The sequence below is a fragment of the Periplaneta americana genome, chromosome 11 (assembly GCF_040183065.1).
Source record: "Periplaneta americana isolate PAMFEO1 chromosome 11, P.americana_PAMFEO1_priV1, whole genome shotgun sequence".
In the NCBI taxonomy this organism is placed as follows: Eukaryota; Metazoa; Arthropoda; class Insecta; order Blattodea; family Blattidae; genus Periplaneta; species Periplaneta americana.
The window spans coordinates 125,661,182-125,682,376 of record NC_091127.1 but is presented as its reverse complement, the minus strand read 5'-3'; the positions used below and the strand labels follow the sequence as shown (position 1 = coordinate 125,682,376).

Below are 21,195 nucleotides of genomic sequence, written 5' to 3'. Positions count from 1 at the left end.
TTCAACTCGTACTAAATACTTGAGCAGGATAACACAACTGCACACATTGCGCTGCAATGTGGACCGGGGTTCCTTCGTTATGTACGCTGCTGTACTCGCCAGGTACACAAAAGACGGACGATGCGGTACGTGCCATATAAACCGATACGAAACAACTCCACTTTTCCTTAAGTCATCCCGCATGCACTGTCTACTAATAACATTTCTACATTGTTTTAAAACGTTGAAATTGTTTTTTTCAAAACATAGGTTTTCAACTGAAGTTGTTATTGCACCCAGTGCTCAATTGCTCTTCAAATTAAAATTATGGTTTATTTGCAACTACGGAAGTTATATCAGCGTCGCCGATGTGCCGAAATTTTGTCTTGCAGGAGTTCTTTTACATGCCAGTAAATGTACTGACATAAGCCTGTAGCATTTAAGCACATTTCTATGCTATCGATCTGGTCCGGGATCAAACCCGCAACGTCGGGCACAGAAGGCCAGCACTATATAGGGGCTGCAAGAGAATAAACATGTTTAAAAATAGCTTAAAGGATAACCTTCTTAGCTATTCACTCTAATTATACCGACTTAACGGTCACTAACTATATGGTAACTTCTTTCTTTAGACATGCATCCTGATAGCGCTGTATTTTCAAAATTGTTTCTCAATAATCTCTTTCTATTATCTGACATTATTTGAAATATTTTAATATTTCATGTATTATAGGCTAATTTAATTCTTCTACACAGTTGCATTTCATTGTTTAATTAATAGTTCATAGTATTTTACGGTTTAATTCATAAGTAACACTTGTATACACGTAACTTTTATCTTGCCTAAGTTAAATCAAATTATTGTATTCTTTGTAGCCTTTAAGTTCATACATATGTATGTATACTTTTTGCTGGTTGAGTGGAAGAGAAGGCCTTACGGCCTTAACCTTGTCAGCTAAAATAAATTATTATTATTATTATTATTATTATTATTATTATTATTATTATTATTATTATTATTATTATTATTATTATTATTATTATTATTATTATGTCTGTGTCACCCAGGCGGAATCATTTGCATTTCCTCCGTCACATATCATCAAGCGAGATGTATTGCCTGATGTAGCTCATTGGTAAAATGCTTGATTATCTACGGAACAAAAACTATTGTTATACGAAACAATAATGACCATAGGTTTTGGATTGAATGGGGCCGTGAGATGCTTATCTACTAATACAGTATTAATATGTTACAATTTATTCATCATGAACGTTTTCGGCATATTTATGCCATCTTCAGATATTAAACTTTGTCATTGTACATGCTTAATATATGCCACAATGGTGAAACATGAGTACGAGCGACATAATCGCTGTGTGCTGTTTAAATGAACTTGTAGATTACAGTGTTCATACAGGTATTGATTATACGCTGTCACTTCGTAATGAATTAAAACACACACTGAATGAATGGAACAACTAAAACAGAGGTGTAGCAGATGATGCTTTGTAAAATTCAAGGTGAATATCATTAGTGTCAATCACTTAGTTACATTTTCAAATAAACCACTTTAAAACGGTTAAATACACATTGAAAGAATGGAACAACTAAAACAGAAATATAAAACATTAGCTTTAACACACTGGTAAATGATGCTTGGTAAAATTCAAAGTTGAATGTCATTAATGTCAATCACGTAGTTACATCTATACTAATCTATACTAATAATAAATCTGTAGCCGAAATTTTTCTGGTAATTTTCGATTTTCCAAAAATAATTGGTCCTAACATATATAATTAACCAACCTGAAACCGAAAATCGCATTTTTGAAATTTTTGTTTGTATGTCTGTCTGTATGTTTGTTACCTTTTCACGCGATAATGGCTGAACCGATTTATATGAAAATTGGAATATAAATTAAGTTCGTTGTAACTTAGATTTTAGGCTAAATGGCATTCAAAATACTTTATTTAAAAGGGGGGTTATAAGGGGGCCTGAATTAAATCGAAATATCTCGCTTATTATTGATTTTTGTGAAAAATGTTACATAACAAAAGTTTCTTTAAAAATGATTTTCGATAAGTTTTATTCTTTACAAAATTTTGATAGGACTGATATTTAATGAGATAAATGAGTTTTAAAATTAAAATAACGCCATCTAAGACGGTGCAATGAAATAACAAATGACTTCGTCTATAAGGGGCCTTGGACAACAACAATCGAAAAAGGGGCCTTGGACAGCAACAATCGAAAGCTATTAAACTTAGCCTACGGACAATGTTTCTGTGTTTGTATGAAGTAATATCGGAAGCTAAATTAACCGATTTGTATAATTAATTATTATTTCACCACTGGAAAGAGTAGTTTCTCTAGATGGACATACTGCTATAATGTTATTAAAGTAACTTCTTAGTAAATCTAGGACAGGTAAGATTAAAATATCTTCCTATGCACAGAAAATTTGATAGGCTTTTTTGTACATTCGTTTTCTGTATTTATTAAAATAATATTTATGTACACACTCATTTTAATCTCCGAGAATTAACGAACAACGAGAGTGTATTGATTTAGTATACAGTAATAGTACGTAAGCTTAGCAATCCATTATTTTATAATTCAAATTTTAACTATGCTCAATCGAATCGTGTTAAAATACATAAAATAGACTATATATGCAATAAATGCAATGCAAAAAGAAAAAAAAAACTGGGTAATGAGCCAAGCAGATTATGTTGCGCTGTTGTAAAAGTTGTTGCTTCTGAGATTCAAGAGCCCCCACAACAAATTAAAAACTTTCTTATCGGAGTACATCCGTATCAACGCACTTTTTATATAATATAATATAATATAATATAATATAATATAATATAATATAATATAATATAATATAATATAATATAATATAATATGTAGCCGAAAGTTTCTTTAAAAATGATTTCCGATAAGTTTTATTCTACGCAAAATTTGGTAGGTCTGATAGACTTTTAAAATAACAATACAATACGTTTTCACCGCCGCCTCAGATTGTAGCGTTGTTGTTCCTGCAGTAATTCCCATGTGCAAAATATAAAATTTTTGAGTAGGAAGAAAAAACACATTTATTCATTCCATGGCAATGGTACATAGAAGATCGTGAATTCTTACATTTTCGAAAGAAAGAAATATAATTACATATCACTGTTTATGTTGTATCACTATTTAAGTTATTTGAAGGTTTCAGAACCATAGTGGGCCAAGCGCCATTTACTGAAGACGTAGAAAACAAGGGTTAAAATTAAGTTATTACCATAATTCAATGGAACCATATAGCAAGTAATATACTCGTAAAGTTTACACATTAAAACTAAATGATATGTCAATCTTCATTAAACTATTGCGTGTAATAACAAAATAAGAAACATGTTAAAGGAATTGTCGTTGCACCAAATGAGTGCTCTCTGGACCAAAATGATCGCAATTTAATTATTTAAATACAATTTCAATTAAGTAACATATTAAACGATTTATCCTTCTAACAAACACGAATATTCCCTGGATCAAACGTCCTATTTTAATTATGTAATTACTTTATATTTATTTCTAACAGGTGCAGCGGAGCGCACGGGTACGGCTAGTTTTCAATAAAACACATTAAAACAATTAATCTCTGCGTTTGTACTGCACTTCAACTGTTAGTGACTGAAAACCAGACAACACAAATCACTACAAACGCAAAGATTAATTGTTTTAATGTGTTTTATTGAAAATGTAACTACGTGATTGACATTAATGATATTCACCTTGAATTTTAGAAAGCATCATCTGCTAGTGTGTTAAAAAAATTTTACACCTCTGTTTTAGTTGTTCCATTCATTCAGTGTGTGTTTTAATTCATTACGAAGTGACAGTGTATAATCAATAGCTGTATAAACACTGTAATCCATAAGTTCATTTAAATAGCACACAGCGATTACGTCGCTCTTACTCATGTTTCACCATTGTGGCATATATTAAGCATGTACAATGACAAAGTTTAATATCTGAAGATGGCATAAATATGGCGAAAACGTTCATGCTGAATAAATTGTAACATATTAATACTATAGCCTATTAGTAGATAAGCATCAGACGGCCCCATTCAATCTAAAACCTATTGTACTCTGCTTATCGGTCAAAACCTCAACAAAATGAAATAATGACCATGTCCAGACCCCGCGTATTGTTTGATTTTTTTTAAGTCCGTATTTTCACGTGTTATTAGTTTTATTCCACTATCGCTGTCGTAACATTTTGCTCATATTGTATCTCATTAGTATGGAAATTTACTAACCTACCCAAAATAATGACCCGTTTTTTATGGTGCATTTGTTGTTATAACAGCAGTTTGTGTTCACGCTCGACGAAATTTTAAGTGTGATGAAAAGAATTTTGCTATTAAAGTTCTTCGCTGTAGAACAATAATACACTTAAATGATAATATAATCAAATAAAGATTATAAATTACGTCAATGTGATAATGCCAATTCTACTTTAATTAACAGCTTTAACAGAGCTTTTATTATCGAATGATTGTGTGTTCACTTCGTCTTGCCTATGATAGGCCTAGACGTTTTCGATGTTAAAACCCCCCGAAAGATAAAACGTGTTAATGACCTATATTTTGTCTTTCGTTCGTAAAGTTACAAAAATTATTTGAAAGATAAAGTAATTAAATTTACGTTAACTCTTTTATACATATTTCATTCTTATTTATTTTATATAATAGGCCTATTTATCGTTAACGTTTTAGTAATATTAACGTTATACAGTAATTCCAGTTGTGAAAAGTATTATGAGTTTCATTTAAAGAAACACACGTTAACTGAACTGTGTAAATACATTATTGAATTTACGACTATTTTATTTAACTCGAACATTGTAAATATTTAGTCCGTCTTCCCGTACTTAATTAATTAATTCATTCATTCATTCATTCATTCATTCATTCATACATAGTGTCGTGCCCAAGGACAGGTCTCTTACTGCAAACCCAGCATTCTCCAATCTTTCCTATTTTCTGCCTTCCTCTTAGTCTCCTCATATGATCCGTATATCATAATGTCGTCTATCACCTGATATCTTCTTCTACGCCGAACTCTTCTCTCATTCACCATTCCTTCCAGTGCATCCTTCTGTAGGCAGTTTATTCTCTGCCAGTGACCGAGCCAATTCCTTCTTCTCTTCCTGATCAGTTTCAGCATCATTCTTTCTTCACTTACTCTTTCCAACACAGCTTCGTTTCTTATTCTGTTTGTACATTTCACTCGCTCCATTCTTCTCCATATCCACATTCCAAATGCTTCTAGTCGCTTCTCTTCACTTCATCGTAATGTCCATGTTTCTGCCCCATACAATGCCGAACTCCACACAAAGCACTCCATTAGTCTCTTCCTTAGTTCTTTTCCTAGAGGTCCGCAGAAGATGCTCCTTTTCCTATTAAAAGCTTCCTTGGTCATTGCTGTCCTCCTTTTGACTTCCTGGCAGCAGCTCATATTACTATCTAGGACTATAGTACACTCTAAGAAGCTGTTTACTTGCTTGGTTTGGAAGTAAATTCCGAAAAGACAAAGTATATGATTATGTATCGTGACCAGAATACTGTACGAAATGGAAATATAAACACTAGAGATTTATCCTTCGAAGGGGTGGAAAAACTAAAATATCCTGAGCAACAGTAACAAATATAAATGACACTCGGGGGGGGGGGAAATTAAACGCAGGATAAATATGAGAAATGCCTGTTATTATTCGGTTGAGAAGCTTTTGTCATCTAGTCTGCTGTCAAAAAATATGAAAGTTAGAATTTATAAAACAGTTATAACTTATTACCGGTTGTTCTATATGGTTGTGAAACTTGGACTCTCACTTTGAGAGAGGAACAGAGATTAAGAGTGTTTGAGAATAAATTTCTTAGGAAAATATTTGGGGCAAGAGGGATGAAGTTACAGACGAATAGCGAAAGTTACACAACGTAGAACTGCACGCATTGTATTCTTCACCTGACATAATTAGGAACATTAAATCCAGACGTTTGAGATGTGCAGGGCATGTAGCACGTATGTGGAATCCAGAAATGCATATAGATTGTTTGTTGGGAGGCCGGTCGGAAAAAAACCTTTGGGGCTGCCGAGATGTAGATGGGAGGATAATATTAAAATGGATTTGAGGAAGGTGGGATATATTATATTGATAAAGATTGGATTAATTTTGCATAGGATAGGGACCGATGGCGGGCTTATGTGAGGGCGGCAATGAACCTGCGGGTTCTTTAAAAGCCATTTGTAAGTAAGTAAGTAAGTAAGTAGGCAATCGAATGCTGTTTCTGTGTATAGACTGGGCCTAACATAGTTTTGGCCCTACAATTTGGCGGTCAATTAAGAAAACATGACCGGCCACTCTTTGTTTCCGTGAGTGTAGGCTACACATATTATCAAACATCTTTCTTGTGAATATTTAGAATATTCACTAGTCCTACTTGAAAAGAAATATCCCGAAAGATCTGGCACTCAAGTTTATAGGAGGCTGAGTGAACCTTTGGGCCGTTTTGGAAATTTGACAACGAGAAAATCCCGTAATCGAATCCCGGACTTTCCAGTCCTTAGCCAGCTGGTTATTTAGTTAGGAATGTTCAATTAAACTCAACGACTTTTATTAGGCCTAGTTCTTCCAGCATTGTTATTAGGCAATTCAAATAAACGTAATTATTTTATGCACTAAACATTATCCAAATTATTCATTTCATATAGGCCTGAATTTAAATATTAAAATCCCCCAGTAAAGTGGTAATAATTTATTTTCATTTCAACCAATTATAGCAACTGTGTAATAATTAGTACTGCAATAGTCTGTAGCTCTATTAATTATTTCTTACTTAATTTACTACGTTGTTTGTGACTGAGCCAATTTAATTCAGCTAGACCTATTCACTGCTTAACGTAAGTAACAAAATTGTATACTTCTCCTCCAGTTATATTTAATAAATATATTATCAATTACTTCGCAAATTATTACATTTTAAGTATTATTTAATCTACAAAGCTATTTAACAAGTTAACTTACATTAAATTACTTTAACATTAGTGTAATTATAATTTTTTAATTCGTCGAGTAAAATTTAATACATTTATTAGACCTAATTATTTCGCCAAATTTTATTAAGTCATGAAGTATTATTTAATCCAGTAAGTTATGTAAATTAGTCATTCAATTTAAGTATTTAATTCGTCAAACAGCATTTAATAAATATATTATTAATTATTTAACCAAATTTTATTAAATGCATAAAGTATTATTTAATCCATTGTATTATGTAGGCCTAAAATTCAATTTCAGTAAAGTTAGTGAGATTCAGAAATTTGTATTTAATTCAAGCGAAGTTTAATAAATTTATTAAACCCAGTTAATTATTTCACAAATTTCATGAAATTTATTACGTATTATTTAATGCATCACGTTATTTAATTCATAGCTATACTTAATTAACATTATGAGTATAATTCATAAATTTATTTTTCATTCATTCCGTACTATGTAGTAATCTTAATGGTGCATTATTTTTCAAATTGTATTAAATCCATTAAGCATTATTTAATTTATTATGCCATTGAATTAATTAAGTTATATAACTCATTACGTTATTCATTAACATGCCTATTAGGCTAAACTAATTACATATTAAATAAAATATGTGAGAGTGAAATTTAATACATTTCGAGAAGGACCATAGTCCAAAAGTTGTAAATTTGAGAAAAGTTGAAATAACTGTTCTATGTTGCTCTTATTTAATAAATGACTTCATTAGCATTGTGATGCCATAGATGTGATAATAATGTATCCATATAATATAAAAATGAAAATCAAAAATTATTTTCTACTTATGTTGTAAGTTCCCAAAACCCTGGACTTAAGCCCATTTGGAAAAAAAGTATTTTTTTCTCAATTTGTTTACAACTCGATATATAACCACAATAAAGGGTGAACCGTAAGTAATATTATTAATTTCAGGGGGTTATTCTTTGAGATATTTGAAACGAAATAGTTTCATAAAATTTTGTTCGTTTTTTCTTCCATTTCGAGATAAAAATTGTTTTATATTAAACATTTCATTGCTGTTTCGGGAAAGCCATTGATTTAATTCCCAATATGCTCAGTCAATTTGAGAGAGCAATGTATTGATAACAAAGGATTGAAAGAATTTTAGTTTTCTCTTTTAAATAGGCCTATACAGAAATTTGATCCGAACAAATATAACATTGTAAAATTCCTTTGCAAAACGAAATTTTACATGTGTTCGAATCTTCTTGTTTGAAAACTCTCTCAATCCTGCTAAAGTTCCTGTTCTTACTGTAATTTACAGCTATTCACTTTCCTCTTTCTTGAAGCATTATTTTCATCCATTTTTACTTACAAAATGAACCAGGAATGTCTTCAACAACGATACAACAGTCAAAGTAGTATCAACAGAACATTACATTTATAACATTTTACATTTATAAAACAAAAATGTTTCTAGCCACTACCGTAAGAGCCAGGCTCGGGTACGGTGTGGTCTTAGTCAATAATATAACATAAAATTTACAAGGACAGTTTACTAAATACAGTAAGTAACTTAATTTAAATCAATAAATACAACACAAGAGCAAGAATAAAGAAGAAAGAGAAAAAGAGAGAAAAATACACATTTAATATAATCTATATTGACAATCCGACAGAAGCCAATGATATTCAATAAAAACATGAATATAGTCGACAGAAATAATACATTTGTTAATATCATATATCATATATCATGGATAATTTTACAAATTTCTTTTTTAAAAGCTTTAATTTTAAAATATTTCAAATTTGGAAAATGGTTTGTAATTTTATTATAAAGTTTTGGGCCGAAACTAGCACCATGTTTAAGGGCTGCACTTGTATGACATTTAGGCTCAATTAATGGAAAAGTAGATTTTTGTCTTAGAGTAAGATATTCATGTCGATTAGATTTATGTTTTGTTTGATTTCTGTGGTAGTAAGTTAGTAAACTATATTTATAAATTTCTTCAATAGGCAATAGCTACATTAAAATCTGTATAATTTAAATTTGTTGGGTAATCCATATTTTTGGTCATATAAATTTTTATTAATCTTCTGTGTAATAAAATTAATAGATTAAGTACAGATCGATGTACTTAATAGATTAATGGATTAAGTACAGATTACAATACAAATCATTAGATATATCTATTATAATTATCAATCCAATCTCATACATAAACCATGGTTGACAACTTCACAGTCCAGGATTGACGTCCATTTGTAACAATATTCCTACACCTACAGTTCACACATAAGTATAAACTGGACTGACGCTTTTTTGTTATAAAATGATGCGTCGACCTCTAAACTGCCAACTCCAACGGAAAACTCGTTTTGCAAAAAAATGGACTGAAGCCGTTTTGGAAAGGAGCGATTCAATTTATAATTTACTAATTAAATTTAATTCATCGTGTATTATTCAGAGTTAGGTACTCGACTTTATAGACCTACGGCCTGCTAATTTTCATATAATTCGCTCAGTTTTAAACTTGTCTGTTTATAATGCTCCTAACACGTGGAGCTCATATACTAGCCTATCTTTCATAAAGGTATATGAATTCTTTTAGGTCTAATACTGTCTTCTCGTGTAATAATATACTCTACTATTCATGGTAATAAACACAATTTACAATTAAAGACTATGGGTAAGGGACTATCTGAGCTCTAAGCCACTAGACACTTGTGTCACACATCTTTATGTAGACTAAGTTCTTATTCAAATATTTATTTTTACATAATAGCCTAGATGAAATATCGGTAGTGAAATGGCTAGAGCGTCGGTTTTCCACATAGAAGACATGGGATCTAATCCAATTTCTGCTATTTGCATTTTCCCCATTATCCATTATTCATCGTTGTTACCATCTACTTCTGATGGTGCGGAATCATTCAATCGGAAGCAATGGAGCCGAAATGGAGTGCTGAATTAAAATTAACTTTATCATGTGTCATTGCAGAATGTCTAGGAGCAGTGAGAAAAGGCACTAGGCCTACGTGAGCCCCAAGCCTCTTGGCCACTTCTCTCACTGTGTGAATCATTGTTCCAGAGGAAAAAAGATCGAAGAATTGGCGTCACTTGTTAGGTTAGAACGTTATGAGGGGACAAGTTATAGAGCATTACTAAATGCGAGGTTTGGCACCACGGAGGCGAAAGAAGGCCAAGACACGATGCTTGGAAAGTGAATGCTTGAAATTTGGAAATGGAAAAATGGTTTTAAGAGGACTGTGTATGATACATCACGGACAACGTTTATGACGGTCAAATTACTACCTATAGTTTCGGCACGTTATTCCTAGGGTGGGAAAGGGTTCAAAGATAAGCAATTTATGAAAAAGAAACAGGAAACAGAATTCGCTTACCTACTGCGACCAAAGAAGTTAGTTGTGTCAAATCAGCCAAACAGCTTAGGATACAATTATATTTTGTTCTTGAAGTTATTGAATAATAATAATAATAATAATAATAATAATAATAATAATAATAATAATAATAATAATAATAATAATAATAATAACTTACAAGTGGCTTTTAAGGATCCCTAAGGTTCATTGCGGCTCTCACATAAGCCCGCTATCGATCCCTATCCTTTGCAAGATTAATCCACACTCATTATATCCCACCTCCCTCAAATCCATTTTAATATAATCCTCCCATTTGTAGGGATTCGCAACAAGCTGTTTTTGACGGTGATGAGTTGTTAGCCCTTCGTCCAACCCTCAAGCTGGAGGACCACCCCTTATCGCTGTCCACGACTGCTTATTCAATATAGCCTATTCGCACCTACCCTCCATATCTGGAGGCCGTCTCCTCTATCCGCAACCTGAGACCGCGCCATGCCGTGGTGATAGGGACCCACAATACAGTACATGGAATAATAGTAATAGTAATAATAATAATAATAATAATAATAATAATAATATTATTATTAATAGTAATAATAATAATATTAATAATAATAATACATTACTATTGTTTAGTCAACTATCCGAAGAAAGGTTTGGCCCTTATAAGTGACACCAATAAGACATCACTCATGAGGCAACTAAGTAGGAGATAATGGAGTAGAGTAGCCAGTTTCTTTCTCCCTTAACTTATTATTAACAAGCGTTAAATTTTCTTCAGAATTGGGTTGTTGGGACCCATTATATCCGCACGCTGTTGAAAACTGTGAGCAGAATAACTTAGGCCTAACTATAGACACACACAAATATCCCCATGAACCCCTAACTACTCAAAATTAATTATTAATTACATCTATCCTAATTCATAAATCAATCGACCTATTACCTAGAAGCCAAATTGGCTAGTCTCTTATATTGAGACAACTCATCCTGCCTACGGTATTCCGTGGTTTTCCTTAGGCGTTAAGACAAATGTCGGGATGAGCCCTAAGAGAAATGGACCACGGACCTATATGCCCTTCCCCATAAGCCCCCCCCCCCTTTTTTCTAACAAACAACTTAAAGCCCTAGTTCAGAGTATATAAATTACGAAATACCTGTGCAACATCACACCTGTCGTAATGCGAAAGGACAGGGAACCTTTCAATTTGCAGATTAAGAATTCACGGCGTCTCTCCTGGCGGTCTTCACCTGCCTTGTCATCGAACAACAGACGACAGAGTCTTCTCGACTCCTCCTGCACTGCGAAATGACAGTTCATTTCAATGTGCAGATCTACACCAGCCATCTCCTCCTCGTCCCGTCCCGTGATCATTTTGATCACATTTCCATCCCCCTCGCGTATGTGGTACGTAAGAGGTTACGTCCATTTTCGGTTTTCCCCTTCAAAATTTTCTAGAGCTCCTTCAGTGGAGCAGCGTAACCCGGAGTGAGACTAGTGGCCAACAGGCTTGGAGCTCACATATTTAGTTTCTTATAGCCCCAAACCCCTTGCAAGGACGCGTATTGCGTACCTTTTAAATTTGTCCTCCCAATTCTCCTCTCTTTTTCGATTTTCGATTTCGACACACAAATAATAAATCTACGTAGTTTTGTGTAAATAATAATAATAATAATAATAATAATAATAATAATAATAATAATAAAAAATAATAAAATAATAAAAATGAAATAATCAATAATAATAATAATAATAATAATAATAATAATAATAATAATAATAATAATAATAATAATAATAATAATGAACAAGTAGCCTATAGTCTACATTTTCTTGTGTCCAAAGTTTATTCCACTTTTACTTTCTTCTTCCAATATGTTCTGTCTTCCCAGTCCATCTCTTCTACATCCTTTTCTTTCATCTATTCAAGTGCTTCTGAGACGACCTCTTTCCTCTTCCAGTTAGTATCCAGTCTAGAATCTTTCTCTGTAGCCGCTGAACTGACATTCGTCGAACATATCCATACAATTCTGTTTATACTCCACAAAATATAAAGTTGAATAATAATAATAATAATAATAATAATAATAATAATAATAATCTAATAATAATAATCTAATAATAATAGTCTAATAATAATAATCACGTTCACGTGTCTCAACAGAGGTGAACGATCATCCACTCCGTATGGGGGTAACTTGTGGTCAGCACAATGATCCCCACCCCGATCGTTACAGCTGGCTTACGAAACTGGATTTTTCTATTCACTGTAGCTTCCGAAATTGATCACAAAACTAGATTGGCATTTATCCCATACAATGGCCAAAATTGCATTAGAAAATTTCTTTCCCCATAAGGAGGCGAACCAACGCTCATTCCGTACAATTAATCCATGGCACGACGCCTTTGACTACGCAGCTGCGACACGGATCAGCCACGAAGTTTGCATAATGCAAAGGCATCTCTTAAGTCTTACGATAACAAAGAGAAAGCACACTTCACTTCTTTCCAAAATCGAACCCGGGGCTACTGGTTTTATAGTCACAATACTATAATGAGTTAGTCTATAGTGAACAACCTAATTTACTCATGTTCTTTTTAATTTCTTATTGTCTAGTTATTCACTTTAAAACCATTGGGCTACATCTCGTAATATTGTATAAGTTAGACTTCTAAAATATAGAACTAAAATTGTTGCTTTGCATTAAAAGGCCACATTGTTTAAATTGCATTTTAAGTTTACACTGAACAATAATTAATAATGTATTAATATTGGAGAAGAAATCTCATCGCTTGTGTTCGAACCAACAATCTTAACTCCAATACTGACTGCTGCATCTAAATCAGTTGTAATTCTAATGTCACATTACGAAATAGTGCGTTTATAAACAATAAAAACGTCTTTCGCAGTCCATAAATCGTTGAGAGATAGTTGAATACTTTAGAGTACACGACTTTACAAACTGCCGGAACTCATAATGATCTGAACGGACTATACAGCGATGCTCATTGGTTGCAGGATTAGGATTTGAGTGCAGCCATGTTGATTGATCTACTCGGCGGTTGGTGGTCTATAACCACGCCTCCGCTCGCGATTGGTTGGGGCGTGGGTGCCAAGGATCAACTCCGAGTCTGGGAGGAACGGGTCAAAAAAAAGTTTTTGGCGAGTTGTTCGGAGGGTGTGCGGGCGCCGAGTTGTAGCGTGCGGGAGGTGTGCGAGACAGGATACGAACCCGTGTGCGCGAGCATGGAACCCGCGACTCTGTGACTTGGGAACATGTGTCCGTGCTGACGAGATGTTGAGGAACAGGATGTGTAGTGTCGTCTAGTGTCGGAGTGTGCTGTGCTCGGCTTCCAACAAGGTGGCATTCAGACGAAAAAAGTGGAGGAGGAACTGGGTGCAAAGACAATGGTTTCATACTACAACCCCTTAGCGATGTACCGGCACCAGCAGCAGGCCTCGGCTCCTGGGGGACCTCCGCAGTTCCACCACCCAACCAGCCCCGCCGCCACTTGGTACGGGCCCCCCGGGGGTTACCAGCCCTCGCATCACCACCAGGTGCCTCCACCCCCGCTGCAACAGTACCCAAATTGCGTGCAGGACGATCAGCAGGGCACCGCGGGGGCATGGCACCATCACCACCACCACATGTTTCAGCCGGAGTGGACCAGCGCGGGGGCCCCGGATTTTGGGAGTGCACCCGGAATGTTGCAGGGCCATCAGCCCTCTTCGGCGGGGCTCGAGGACCCCCAGTTACCGTCCCCGCCTATAACGGTGTCTAGTAGCGAACTGTCGAGTCCCGGCGCCGTTGGGGGTTCCGTGACGCCCCCCCAGCACGCTGGGCGCCCCATTCCCGTCCGGAGCCCCTACGAATGGATGAAGAAGCCGTCCTACCAGAGCCAGCCGAATCCAGGTAAGAAATTTACCAGATGTCTATGTAGAAAGTTGCAAGCTATTCCAAAGTTAAGAAATACCGACATTCGCCCTGAAAATGCTTTTTAAATGCATTTCATTTTATACCTATATGTTTAGGATACTAAGAAAAACCGAAAAGCTATTGCAATGTTGGGAATGTTAGGGGTTTTCCATGTTAGGTTTAGATGTCAAACGTATGCAAATAATAGGCCTATAGGTAACTTATACGGAAAAAAAATTCTGGGAAAATTTTAGAACACGGACTGCACCTACCAAATTATGTCTTAAAATACTAAAAAGAGAAGATTTGTCTGCGTTTGTCGAATGCGCATCATTATATTTACCAAAAGGCACTTTTCAGTGCCAATAATTTATTAAATTTTAAAGAAGGGAAACAAAGAAAAGGGTGTGAAAAATTACAATTGCTATTAATGTGGCACCATGTGATTAATTAGGATTTGGCAAGATTTTTTTAACACAATTATCACAATGTCATCCCTCAGAGATGTTGGCAGAGCAAACTGGCGTCGAAATTCTTCGAAAAAAGCTGGTATAGTCCCTCGAGCACCTATGAGCAAGCCGAATACCTGTCCAACGTGTGCAAATAATATGGGTAACTTATAGTCTACGGAAAAAATTCTGTCAAACGTTTGCAAGTAATATAGGTAACTTATACGGAAAAAAAATTCCGTCAAACGTATACAAATAATATAGGTCTCTTATACGGAAAAAAATTCTGTCCAACGTGTGCAAATAATATAGGTAACTTATACGGAAAAAAATTCCGTCAAACGTATTCAAATAATATAGGTCTCTTATACGGAAAAAAATTCTGTCCAACGTGTGCAAATAATATAGGTAACTTATACGGAAAAAAATTCCGTCAAACGTATTCAAATAATATAGGTCTCTTATACGGAAAAAAATTCTGTCCAACGTGTGCAAATAATATAGGTAACTTATACGGAAAAAAATTCCGTCAAACGTATTCAAATAATATAGGTCTCTTATACGGAAAAAAATTCTGTCCAACGTGTGCAAATAATATAGGTCTCTTATACGGAAAAAAATTCTGTCAAACGTATTCAAATAATATAGGTCTCTTATACGGAAAAAAATTCTGTCCAACGTGTGCAAATAATATAGGTAACTTATACGGAAAAAAATTCTGTCAAACGTATTCAAATAATATAGGTCTCTTATACGGAAAAAAATTCTGTCCAACGTGTGCAAATAATATAGGTAACTTATACGGAAAAAAATTCTGTCAAACGTATTCAAATAATATAGGTCTCTTATACGGAAAAAAATTCTGTCCAACGTGTGCAAATAATATAGGTAACTTATACGGAAAAAAATTCTGTCAAACGTATTCAAATAATATAGGTCTCTTATACGGAAAAAAATTCTGTCCAACGTGTGCAAATAATATAGGTAACTTATACGGAAAAAAATTCTGCAAAACGCATGCAAATAATATAGGTAACTTCTATGGAAAAAATTCGAACTCCTATGCATTAGTAGTTATTAAAGCAATCCCCCATAGCCGTCCTAAACTTCAGATTAGGGCTCATCGTGATTCCGCATAGGCCTAAATAAAAGTGATAATTATTTCCTCGAGGACGTTTGAGACTTGAAAAACTTTCATTTAACGCATTTAGGATAGTAACAGAAAATAAAAAAGCTATTTCTAAATATAAAATTCTCGAAAATACATCTCGAGCAAAGAAATTTATGTTTTGCAGGCATAAAATCGTTTAAAATTATGAAACTTCCAACTACATAATTAAAATAACACACGAACTTGTCAAATAAACAATGCTCTGTAGGTGATTTAGCAGTCAATATTGTTCGGAAATATTGACCACTGTAAGAGTATTACTTTCGTATTTTATACGACTGGAAAGGCGTTTATGTATTTTAAGTAGGCCTAGTTCAAATTAACGGTAAGTAATTTAAAATTACAGAAAAATGTCACTAATCGGGTATAGGTCATTAATAAAACCATAATTGTGTAGTATGTAGTCGGCAACATGGAGGAACGCGTAGCCCTGGACTAAATTTAATGATTACGTGAACTTCTCCATTTAATCGGTTCAGAATGAATAAATAAATAAAAAAAAAAAACAGGAGATTTTCTACTCTTAATAAGAATGTACGTTGTAGTAGTCACATTATCAAAGAGGTAGGCCTACATAGGCAGGGGCATGTATTTATGGAGATTAATTTTATCATTTGTGTTTTTTAATATTGGTGTCGGCGGACATTGTTGGAGATTGATTTATACTCTTGGCGGAGATTGATGGAAATTTTGGAAAATACAATTATTTTGGAATTGGAGTATTAACTCAGTAGCTATCAATATTCAATATTACTTTCCAAATAATTAATATTAAAGATTCATTGGATTCTGATAAAGGTGCGGTATGGCCAATAGACAATATTTGTTGGATTGAGACTGTATTTAACACACATTCATTAAAAACGAAAAAAAAACTTGAAACCCTCAAATTAACACTTTCAAATTATTAGTAAAATGTCAAATTCTCCGTCTTTTGAGCTCACTAATGTAATCAGAACACCTGGAATACCATGTAATGTAGCCTACTTGGATATGTAACAAGTTCAAATGAAAAAAAAAATCCGAAAAAAAAACTCGGAATATGAAATTCGCTATAAAACTACGCAATAGTAATAATTCGCGAATATGTTCATATTTCGCTATTAGAAATCTATTTCGCGGTTTGTCCCGATTGTTTTATCCATATATTATTAATCAGAATCACTTAATTCGTAAAGATTAGTAAAAATCTAATGTATATCTATTATGTCGTGATTTTCGCGATATCCATAAATACCCGCCCCTGTACATAGGCTATAATATCTCACATGTAATTCCGAAATGTGAGAGAGAAATTTTAAAACTCTTGAAACTGCTATTCGTTCGAGGAAACCTATTTTATGCATTCGTGTAAAATCGTCTATCTAAATTAAAGAATAAATGTTGTACTGAAATATATACGACGGATTGGGTAGAATATATTTCATATCAGGAAAAAAAAAATTCCAAATCCTATGTCAATATAGGCCTACCATAAATATTGCTGAGTTTTTGACCTCTAACTTTAAATAGTATGAAAATTAGTTTTAAATAGCCTAATGTATTTGATAGGCTACCGCATAATTATGTCATAAAAAAGTGGCTATATTTAAGTAAAACTATTTAAACTTTTTAGCATATCACAGTCGGCCTTATGAGTTTAAAATCGTATCTACTTGCACCGTAAGTACACTACAAGCATTAGCAGTAACGAGCAAAATTAATTTAATGTGAAGAAAAAAATAGGACTAGCAATTTTGAAGTTTAAAACATTTCCAATCTAAAAGCTGATATAAAATAACCATATTGCGCAAAATATTCGATTACATCTACTAATTAGGGTCTACATTATCAAATAGGTACATTGCATTTAGATTTAGGCTAACTGTAGTCTTGTTTCACTGTAATTGGTAAACAAAAAGTTCAGAATTAAAAAAATAATGGGAAAGTTTTCGTTAGGCCTAATTAAGTCTATTTGATATAATAACGAACTCAACTAACTACAGTATACTGCATAAAGATAAAGCTTATTATGTGAAGTCATCCTTCACTGATGTTTGATGACTTGCCGATTCTCAATATTTTAGTAGTTAATTCTAAGTTGCAATTTTTTAATAGCTATTGTGCAAAAATTTCCCTGCCTTCAGTTACATTCTTATTTTATGTTTCATATTTTTCAAGCCTGGATATTTATTCATTCTTCTCTTAGCAAGTAACCTGTATTTCATCTCTTACTGCTTAGGTCTACTAGTTATTTCAGAATCCGACAGAATGAAAGTTTCTGTGTTTAGAGTTAACATCAAAGAAATAGTCTATATTATTACAATATTTACGAAGTTATTTTTTTTTAAATGTTAAACATTAAGCTTAAATAGGAAATAAAATTGTTACAAATAAAAGCCCGTTAGATAATAAATTACGAATTCATGAAAATGTTATGAACAAAAAATAAACTATTTTCTAAGAAGTAAAAAGTTAATAATTTACTTTTCCTGTTGAATGAAGTACGTTAGTAAAATTAAATTAAAATAAAATTTTTCTCATATACTCCTGGTTTAGATACCAGTAATGCATAAAATATTATGCGCAAGGCGATTTTATTCTCGCATGGAAATTATCCACTCATGAATAAAATCACACTTTACTCTCTTGTATCAAAAACTGCTATAAAACTGAATTAAAAAAACTCTTTATAGAATAATTTACGCATTTACAGATGAAAGAAATGTCTAGGTCTTTTTTAAATATTGAATTTTAATTTCACTTGCAAAAGCTGTATTTATTAAAATCAAATTTCAGTAATTTTCGCACCACGGTATCGTAATAAATTTAATAGCAACATTTTAACAAATACTTTATCGCAATTTATGTCCGTCTTTAAAACTCACTTCCTACACGAAAGAATGTAAATTATGATACGGCGAAATATGGAAAATGTGCACACAATCTTAGTCGTATTTCTTTCATAACCATGACGTTTCCGTGTTACGTAATAACTTAGGTTAATTTTAAAAAATATATTCAATCGTAGAAATAGTGTGCAATTATTTGCAAGCTAGTTTATCACTCTGTGTTCAACCCTAATGGACCCATTGTGGTTATCTTGCGCCTTTTCCGACTTTATAAAAAGTAAACAAACTACTTCCGATTTTACGAACACAAAACGATTCGCTTCCGATTTTAAGAAGTAAAAATAAAGATGCAGGGCGCTTCCAGACTGCAGAAGAGAGTACCGGAGCGGCGCCCTGGCCTGCCCTGGCACGCCTACACCCGTATAGTAGGCCTATATGCCTCATCATTTTTGTCTTTAAGTGAAAAGAAGGAAATTGAGGAGACTTCATGAAATTAATCTTGTCGTGTATCCTAGTTTCACTTCATGAAATACGTTGTTTATTAGCAGATTCTATAGATTCGTACATCGAATTCATCACGCAGTAACTTGCATTCAATAATAGGCTTATTTTTCCAGCGTTTTTTTTAGTCTTCCTATTGTTCTTCTTCCTCTAGGTCTATATGTCATTGCCATCTTCGGTATTCTGTCTTCCGTCATTCTCCCTAGATGTTCCACGCAATTATTTCTATATTCTTCTATTTGCTGTAGAAGTGGTTGTACTTTTAGTTCCTCTCTAATCTTCTCGGGTGGTATTCATAGACATTTCGCAGTACGCGCTACGAGCGTACTAAGCTAGCCCCGGCTATCCACTGGTTACTAGTACAGAATTCAAATCATATCCTATCGCTAACACTAGTTTACGAATACGAAAAACACTGATAATCCACCGAAAGCCCGCGTTAAAAATGCCTATGAATACGGCCCCTCATTTCTAATATGTTTTTCTCGTGTATAACCTTGGTAGGAAAATTAAAATGTTTCCGAAATTGGTAGAAGTTTGGTGACTTACTGGAGACCCTCACTGCACCAATTACCTACGGCAACGAATAGGAATAGCCGTCCAACGTGGAAACGCAGCCAGCATTTTGGGAACCTTTCCAGACTCCAGTTCTCTGGATGAGATTTTCTTTATTTGAATGTCTGAAAGCAAGACAAGGGTGAAGTACGAAGCCCCGTAGGATGAAGATAAAACTCCACTCACGGCAAGAATCTTTCCAGACTCAAAAATTATTTTTAATGTTTTAACATTCAAATCCAGAGGTTCTTAGATATTAATTTTCCCTTATTTTAATGCTATTAAATTAAGCGTAAATTGAAAACATTCCTGACGGCTTCAGAATTCTTATTGAAATGTCAAAATACTATAATATTGCACAACATATAAAATATGGACATTGCGATAATTGTTTTCTTTACAGTCCGACACGGTTTAATAAACTAGTGTGAGGAATGAAGTTTTGCCAATTTAAGAGTTAATTCTAAGGTTTCAAATACTATCCCACGAGAAACTTTAAATCAACTTAAACAATTTAAAATTTCTGATGCGACGATTGATGCTATAGGATCTCATGTATTAAAATCATCCTTAGCTACAGTAATCATTTATACCAAAGAACCTTTTATTGTAAATGATTTCCTATGTTTTCTTATCATTTATCTTAATGATTTTTTTCTTTCAAATTGTCACATAATTGTTTTTAATCATTGCTCATTGTGAATTGATTAGTAGGCCGATCTATCGAACCCTAATTTAAGTCGGCTTTATTTATTAAAATGTAACGTTGTATTGATATTTTCTTTGAACCACATAGAGTAGTGAAAACATGAAGATAGAACAAACCAAAGTAGACCATAACAAACTGTACAGACAATTCTAATTACTTTGTTCAGAAGCCGTTAGTAGGCCGAACTGTGGTTAGGTCCGTATCGATTTTATTTTTCAAGTTATTCCAGATTGACGACACCTTACTTCATCAAATTATTATTTCTTTTAGGCCTATTTATTCTCATGATTAGTAACATTTTTTATTTATTCATTTTTATTTCATTTTATTTTATTTTGTTAGTAGGCTACATAAAATATAGTATATACAAAAAAAAAATTTAGCTCACCCCTGAAAGAGTAGAACTCGTGCTCAGGGGCGGATTCCTGATTTTAAATTAAGAGGTATAGGCCTATAGCCTCATACAATTCGTTTTATGTCTACTACACAATAAGAACATATAAATTTAAATTTACAAATTTTCATTATCCATACATAATTCTTTGAATTGAATACTGGAACTATTAGAATTGACAAGATTAGGATATTTAAATGTAAATTTGTTATTTATATTCTTTGGCTTAAATTACTACTATGA

General features: G+C 33.5%; 1 protein-coding gene across 1 annotated transcript in view; it reads left to right on the top strand.

Moving 5' to 3' along the window:
- The first annotated feature begins 13,604 nt into the window (after positions 1-13,604).
- cad (caudal type homeobox) overlaps positions 13,605-21,195 on the top strand; it is a 308,651-nt gene continuing 301,060 nt past the window's right edge. The window contains exon 1 of the mRNA XM_069840010.1: positions 13,605-14,339. Coding sequence (XP_069696111.1) covers positions 13,835-14,339 — 505 coding nt within the window. The 5' untranslated portion in view covers positions 13,605-13,834. The remainder of the gene's footprint in view (positions 14,340-21,195) is intronic.